General features: G+C 38.6%; 1 protein-coding gene across 2 annotated transcripts in view; it reads left to right on the top strand.

Moving 5' to 3' along the window:
- The first annotated feature begins 7,578 nt into the window (after positions 1–7,578).
- The window catches only part of KIF16B (kinesin family member 16B), a 132,235-nt gene continuing 131,391 nt past the window's right edge, over positions 7,579–8,422 (top strand). For both annotated transcript variants that reach the window (XM_035890246.1, XM_035890247.1), the window contains exon 1: positions 7,579–7,645. In XM_035890246.1, the coding sequence (XP_035746139.1) occupies positions 7,610–7,645 (36 nt within the window). In that variant the 5' untranslated portion in view covers positions 7,579–7,609. The remainder of the gene's footprint in view (positions 7,646–8,422) is intronic.

Genomic DNA, 8,422 nt, shown 5'->3' with positions numbered 1-8,422 from the left:
CTCATGTGGGACAACGTAATTAAACTGGCCTCATTTACAATTTCTAATCCTCAGAACTTTATGATTTTAAGCATTTTGAACTTAAACCCCTAGTTTTAAAGTAGTGTTTCCTAGTTAATATATTTCAGTATTCTCAAACGCATTGCCAGGTTACCTACGCATGTTATATCACTAAAATGGTGAACAATAAAATACTTTCAAACTCTGCTTTTTGTTGAGAGGTCCCTGAGACCAGCAGAGAAAAAGGTAATGAGTTTCTGTATTGTAGCTTTCCTGATGAAATGAAGCAAGAGAAAGGTGAGTCTGTCTGTTTCTCAGGCTTTGTTTATTTGAAATTAAGACCAGTTTTGAAATAAATGGGATTAGCACTCAGATGTTTTAACCTAATTGAGCCCTTGGACTTGAAGACTCTTAGAAGTGAGTATCTGAAAGGCAGGTATTGTTGGTAAGAACAGCTGACTAAACTGAAGAGCAAAGTCCTCTATTTTGCAGTAGCTATGAATACAAAGCCAGGGTTATTTATTGAGAGAGGTTTTTTCAGAGTTATTAACAGAAAGAGGGCATACATGGCCCTTGGCCTCTTAATTGCTGATGGGCTGAAGTTCTTATTGTTGAAGACTCAGCCACTTCAAATAGTGGCTTTATGAAGACTCTTCTCCAAAGAGTTTATACTGTAAATACAAAGCAACAGTGAGATAGAGAACCTGGAGTACACTCATTTTTCTGTATGCTTACACGTTTGAAAGATGTTTGTACTTAGATAACTGAAGTCATTTATTGTTCAATCTAGGTTGCTTGTATGTGTCTCAGTTAAGAAAAAGAATGACAGAAGAGCAGCCTTATGGATTACTTAAGGTGCTCATATATCCATGAGGTCAGGCACAATTTTTTTTTTTCCTGAATTTCTAATTTGAGGACCTTCTGGTGCTGCAAGGAAACAATGTGTTTTCTTTGAATCACATTTTGCTGTACACAAGAGGTTAAGTCAGTAGTGTCTTTATGACTTGGAATAGCAGGGGTAAAAACAAATCAGAAGAAACAAGATATTAAAAGCAAAATATCACATGAGCTAAAATCCAAGAGCCCTGGAGAAACTTCATAGTGTCATAATAGTTACAACAAAATTCCAGGATGTCATTCAAATCAACTTGGTTGTGTCTGAGTTTATATTTTATGTTGCTTCTGTCAAAGATGGGCGCTTGCTACATTTTCTTAAAGGCTGACATCAGAAATGTATAGGAGGCATTTCACGCACGGATAACTTAGCAATGGGGGACTAGTTCCTACTGGTAAGACCATTACTGAGCCTGGTCTGATACTCCCATCTAGGCAGACAAAGCAGAGAAATCACTGTTGAGGTAGGCTGCTGATTGAAGCTTAAGTATTTTTCAGGTTGTTATGCGATCACTGACCACGGCATGTGTGGATACGGTAACTTTTCTTTTAAGTTAGCTGTTGGTGATGATTTAAAAATTTGCTTATGTGGCTACCCACCAGACCTGATCTGAGTTGTTGGGAGATGAAGTCTACCTATAATATTATTAAAACTACAAATTTCAAACGCAGGTCAGGTACATGATTTAATGTAGTGACCAGTCTGTTTGTGTTACCACAAGTGTGCATAGTTTCCTCCACAAAGGTAGATATCATTTAACAGAAGACAGCACAAGGACACCTGTATGTTCATTTTCCAGGAGGGCCCTTACTGCTGTAGATTAAACTACTGGCTTTCAGTATTGTTGGTAAAATTTATTCTTATGGCTAAAGGCATTTAATCTAGGTTGTCCTTCATACAAGAACTGGTATGTGTGTCCTAGTATATAAACTAAGGGAATATTTCTGTTTCATGAGATGTACAAGATTTGCCCTGTTTCTGCATTCTCTGTCGCTGGGTTTATTATTCTGGTTTCAGCTGCACAGTGAAGAAAGTTCTGGGAGTAGCAGAACTCTCTCATTTAACTATTTGCCAAGTTTGCCAATGCTTTTTGTAAAACTGGTATCGCAAAAGAAAACACGGGTTATAACAAGTCTGCACTATCAAATTATTAAGATTATGTTGATCACAGAAAACCTTATGCCTGCATGAAGTGTGCTTTATGACAAAACTCTTTTAAAGTAGTGTGCACAGTTTCTTTCTCTTACTGAGGCACAATCATATCCATAGAAAGCTGTTTCTTTTAACTTCAGTTCCCAGAAATTTTTTCTGCTGTTTTCTTGTCTGGCTTCTTGATGTGAAACTTGAGAGATTGCACTGCCCGTCTATCAGCCAGCCTGGTCCCATCAAGCAGCTTTTGAATCTGTTGGCCAATGTCAGCCAGATTTGACAGCTTGGTAGAGGTCTTGAAGATAATGAAGATGTGGTGTTCAGAGAAAACAGGCAGCTGCAAAAGAGTCTGCAGAGCTCTCTCAATTGCAGGGGAGGCTGTAGCCCTTACCATCTAGGAACCTCCCCTCAACCCACATCCAAAGGACATCTGATTGCAGTCGTGCTGCTTGATGTGCAACATGTAGTTGTTGTTAACTTTTATATTATTTTATTAGTGTAAACATAGCTTCATTCATATAATTATGGGCTTGTAGCCATACCGGTCAACAGCATGGGGTCACTTCAAGCTGGGCTGTTGCCCTGCTATGGAGACAGCTGCAGTTTTTATCATAGAGTCATAGAATGTTTTGGGTTGGAAGGGACCTTCAGAGGTCATCTAGTCCAACCCCCCAATATACAGTGTAATCATGTAGCACTGGTGACTCAAGCTGCAGTGGATTCCCAAAATCTTGTGATTAAATCAGATTGCTTGGCTTGTTCTGGTTTTAGGTCTTGGCCAACATTATATTGAAACTACTTGTTATTGATGTTTATGGAAAAAATTACTTTAACCCAAAGGCTAATGCAGATGTTTTATATGCAGTCCACCAAATGTATGTTTTTAACTGCACCTAGATATGGAATTACATTTAAAAATGTACTTTCTACAAAATTATTCAATAAGCATTGAAGAAGTTAGAAAAACAAAACCAAAAAACCAACCAAAAACCTCCGGATAGGAAAGAGAAATTGTGTGGTATTTCAGATTGCACCAACTTTACTTTTCCTGTAGTTACAGAAAGTAACAAAATTTCTTGTGTAGGAGGGTTTTTGTTTGACTTTTTAAAGCTTGAATTGAATGTTCCCCTTTTAAGAGTTACTTTAACAACGGAAAGTGCTCTTGATCTGTGTAATTCAGTGGGACTCAGGGCAAATGTACAGTTAGTATGTTACCAAGCTACAAGAAAAAGCCAAGTTCTTTTTGTGACACACTTTGTGCTTGTTTTTCAGTTGAATCTACCTTGAATTCTCCTGGTCATTAAGCAGCCCTCATGCTTTCACTTTGCGACCCCAGAAATACACCAGGGTAGTGAACAAGCAGAGTGATAAAACAGGAAATCTGTAACATTGTGCCTAAAATGTGAACATGAGAAGTAGCAGGCACTTTGCTGAAAAGAAAAGCCATTGAGCATGGTTGAGTTGCTTTTACAAGTGCTCAGGCTATGTTTTTGAGGAGTTGAAAAACAAAATCGCACATCTGCTCTTCAGTATAATCCTTTTCCATTAGATGTCTACAGGTAAGTGAATTTCTAAGAGTATATTTTATAGACCCTCTTCCTGTTTTGACACAGAGGTGCTCTGCAGACAGTTCAGGTAGTGCCTGTGCCCTTGTCCGTGCAGCCTTGGAGGTTTGCTGAAGTGGTCTTCTGAAACACTGTTTGGGGAAACTGATTGCACTTTCTGTCCTGTCCTTTTTTGTTTTCCTTTCCCAACCCCCAGATGAAATGTGTCTTGTTCTTTCTGTGCTGTTCTCAGAGTCATATCTCACAGGTATTATGGAAATTACAACTGATTCCCATAGTATCGATTTAGGGGAAAACAGAATACCATGATTTTCTAAGGGGATAAGCTATGATAATGCTCTAGTGTCTGAATAATACAGAATGGATTGATAAAAAGCCACTGTTTAAATAACTGACCCTTCCATTTAAGGACCTTAAAGGAAGGAACTTAAAGATGAACTTGGGAAAAGACCAAGCATGTTTTGCATGGCTGTAATGGGGATTTTTCTAAAGCTTCCCTAGTTGATGTGTATTTGAGGTAACAGTGCTTTTCCATGCTCTTCTCTCTGTGGAAGGATCTTCAGAAGGTCTTGTGGAGGTCTGGCTAAGTGACATAATGAACAGGGGTCATTGAAAAGTTGCCTTGAAATCTGGAGATACTGCTAACATTTGGCTGCCTGTAGTATGGCTTTGACTAGATGCCCATGGGGGTGCAAAAACTGCTCTGGTCTTTGCCCTGAAAATAAATAGGTAATATAAGAGAATGAGAGAAAGAAACTTGATGTAGACATATCTACATTGCAGCTTCTTCCATGAAGCTGCTGTGTTTTGATACAGCTGCTGAATCATCTTCAGTTTGGGGCAGTTCTTCATAACCCACGTGCCCTTGTGGTGAAGAGTAATTATTAAAACATTGCCCAAGTAAGCCATTTATCATGTTATAATATTAAAAGACAAGTACACTAGCTCTTTTAAGTGTATCTTTATTTTAATATGAACAATATCAGTATTATTATCAAGTGCCAGTATTATTTGAAATAGTTTTTCTGATTTCTTTTTTTTTTTTTTTTTTTTCTTCCCCCCTTATTTTCTTTCCCCTCTCCTCCTTGCCATGAACTGCTAGATGACTAGCTGAATTTAGCAATGGTAGAAGGTTAATAACAGCACTGGGCTGATATATTTCCTGGTGTCTGTGCCAAGAAGCTTGCCTGCTTGATCACTTTGTAGTTTGGTTAAGGGCCACAGGATCACGGGTTATTAGTTTCCTTCCCTTGTGATCCTGGAACTCCACGTGGTGTATGAAACAGCAGTGAGAACAGCCTGGAGGCTGGCCCTGAACACTGCTGTGCGAGCAGATTGGGCTCTGGGGGGAGCAAGCCTTCTTAAATCATCAAAATGTTAATTGTGAACTAGCTTTGGCAGCTGGCCCCTTTACGTTGCTTTGTAGTGAAAGGGATGGAGTTCTGTGGCGGCGGCATCTTTGGGTAGTCGCTGGGGCTTGTTTCTTGGCTGAGGTAGGTTCCTATGGATGCTGGAGGAGCAGCTGGTTGCAGTAGGGTTCTCCTGGCCCTGAAGGTTCTCAGAAAGGTACCCCACACTGCAATACAGCTGTTTACAGCCTGAACCTTTAATTAAGTCGGAACTTGTGATCAAAACTTTTTGAAAGGGACTCAGCCCCTGCTGAGCTGCATTAAATGAGTGCCTGGAAATAACTGGCATCGTGCAAGCAACTGTTTTTTATGGGTTCCTCTCAAACTCTTTATGTGTACAATAAATTACACTTGGCTGTCTCGTATTAAAATAAAGCTTTAGCATTTAATTCCTGTTAATTCTTTTCACTTCTCTCAGGTTAGCTTATTGATTCTGATCAAAGTATTCCTGTTTCAGGTTGTCTTCTCCCTATCCCTTCCCCTACAAAAATGCAGAATTCTACTTATGAATTTTTTTATTGGCTACAAGGTCTTTTTTTTTTTCTTTACTTTGAAATCCTTATTCTTTAATAATGTTTAGTAATATTATCAGTGTTATCACAAAAATTAATGACTGTAGGCTTCTCAGAATTTTGTGTAGTTCATATATAGGTGTTTAAACATTTTGTATCAGTTTTCCATTATTGAATAGCTTTAGGTTTTGTAATATGGAGAGCTGGCTAGGTCTGGGAAAGAAAGCGCCAACGCATTTTATTATTTCCCCTCGTATACCTCGAGCATGAAGAAATCCAGACAAAAAAGCAATAATTCTGGCCCAAACTTCTTCCTGCCTAGAGTCCTTCCAAACTTCCTAGAGGAAGTAGGTTACAAAGTATATTTGAAACAAATTTTCACAGTAAGAGCGTCCATTTAATTTGGCCACATGACTTATTACACCTTCGCTGAGCAAACAGTTACAGACAGGTAGAGACTGTGGAGGAAGCAGGATGAATGGTAGCCATCTGCAGGCTGCGTTACTGCGATGCCAAAATCTATTTCCTGCTAAAAAATACCATTGGAAACTACTTCTCCGTTTCCCTGCTTATTACCCATAGCTGTATTTTAGTATTTCAGTCTCTTAAATGTGGACCTAGTAAAAGCTACTAAGGATGACATGGAAATTACTAAGAAGCATCTCCCAAGGCATGCCTCTGATGCTTTTCTATGGTAGATTTAAATTCAGTTATATAATTAATGCAGTAATTATTACAATTATATATTTTATTAGCTTAGAAAATAACTTAATGTGTTGATATTTAAATAGGCACTTTTATTTGCCTGATCTTTATTCATTAATGTAGATTTTAAAGTGGGTTTTTGCTTTTCTTTAGAATTTCTGCTGGAAAACTGAGTGTGAATAGAGGGTAGCTGCACAGTCAGCTGACGAACATAGAGTTCGGTGATCCAGTGCACCACGAGGAAGAAAATGTCGCATTAAAATCCTGAGCTCGGGTCTCTTGTTACTAGGAAGAACTTCTCTCTTTCATTTTTAGTTGGCGCAAGCAGATACCCAGTATGGCTGAGACACCGTGCAATATGGTAAAGCAGCACTTTATTGCTTTAAAGCCCTCTGCTTTCCTTTGCCCCAGTTGGGCACACCAGTTTGTCAGGTGACTTAGCAGATGGGTTTGGAACAGGCGTGTCTGTTAACATTTGAGGAGCAAGGGTTTGTATGGTGTGTATAGCAGTCTTCCTCTCCTGGCTCTTTTTTTTCATGTGCATGTTTTTAATAACACAGAAGATGTTATCCTCAAGGTTGTCATTCAAGAGCAGCCTGTATTTCTCTTATGACTAACTATAATGAAATCCCATCTCTAGCAAGCAGGTTGATACGTGCTGTTTTTGGACACTAAGCTAACGATTTTTTATGACAGTTTTGAAAACAGTCAGAAATGATGTGAAATAGATGCAGGTGCGTGAAAACACTGATGCAGAACTGGACTACTTTCTTCCTGGAATCATGCTCTGGGAAGCAATAAACCTGTGTAACGCTCCCTTGTGCACTGCCATCATGCATCACAGCTCAAAAAATACATTGGGTACCTCATTTCTAAGAGAGTTTGAAAATACTGGGGTTTTGTGGTTTAAATATTTACTCCGTTACCTAGGCCATATGGGTAAGTGGGGACTACTGATACTAGGATGGTGGTAAGAGGCTGGGGTTTAGCTTGTAATGTTCTGTTTTGCAGTTCCTTAGAGCCACATAATTGACTTCACTGGGCTTTGGATCAGAATACTTCAAAGTACAAATAAAACACTTAACTGACTTGCAGAGTCAAACTTCTGAAGCAGGTTTCCCCAAGCTGCTGTTCTGTTTCTAGACAAAGGGATTTGGAGGCAAGCCCAAGTACTTCAAATATATCCCATAGCAATAAATAAACATTGGTCACAATAATTAAAAAATGAAATAAAAATGAATTCACTTGGTAATTGACTGTAGCAAGCAACCTATTGAGTGGACTGTAGATTACTGTGATATATTTTACTTAACATACTCAAGTCCTGTTTTTTCTTTCAGGGAGAAAGACCTTAATGCAAAGTTTATTATTTCAATGGAAAAAAATAAAACGACAATCACAAACTTAAAGGTGAGTAAACACAGTTTAAAAAAGGCAGTCCTGCCTGAATAGCTGCCAAAATATGGCTGGGCAAAACAGTGGTGCTCACTGCACTGTGGAAAACAGCCCTTAGTTTTTAAAATACAGTGTTGAAGTAATCCTTTGGGCAAATAGGTTAAATTGTTAACTTGCTGCACCACAGTTTTCTGAAAACCACTCTAGAGAATGTATCTCCTACGTCTTTCTAAGGTTTCACACTCTGGTCATTACTTAGCTGGAACATGAAAGCCAACAATAGAAGAAAGGTACATGCCTGGTAGCTATTAAACCTTTGCTTCATCTGTAGAAGTCTTCTGGAATTCCCATGCAAATGATCTAGACCCAGGGTACCCATCACTTGCTAAAATATTTTGATGGTATGTTCTAATGTCTCTCTCAGCAAGAGAAATCGTGCACAGCAAATAGGTTTTTGCAAGATAGTTTCCAATGACAAATATATGAAAAGGAATTTCAGTGTATAGTTTTAGACTGACTCAGATAGCAGTGAATGTTGCTGAAACGTAGTGCTAGCTGTCATGTCTTGAGCATGATGATAGTCTTAAGCAGCAGGTATGGAACACCATTTTAATTGTAACACCATATTGAAATGCTGTTCACAGTGCAAAGGTCTCTCTGGCTCCTGTTGATTATATGTGTAGATTAATCCCTTATAATCTGAATTGCATATACAGGACTGATTTAACTAAACGTAAGTATTGTGACAAAAATGTACTGTGGTGTTAGGAGCAGTAAGCTAAAATCCAAATA

Source organism: Egretta garzetta, unplaced genomic scaffold (genome assembly GCF_000687185.1).
Source record: "Egretta garzetta isolate BGI_Z169 unplaced genomic scaffold, ASM68718v1 scaffold252, whole genome shotgun sequence".
NCBI classification, from domain to species: Eukaryota; Metazoa; Chordata; class Aves; order Pelecaniformes; family Ardeidae; genus Egretta; species Egretta garzetta.
Note: the sequence above shows the minus strand (reverse complement) of the source record. Positions and strands in the feature narration are given on the sequence as shown.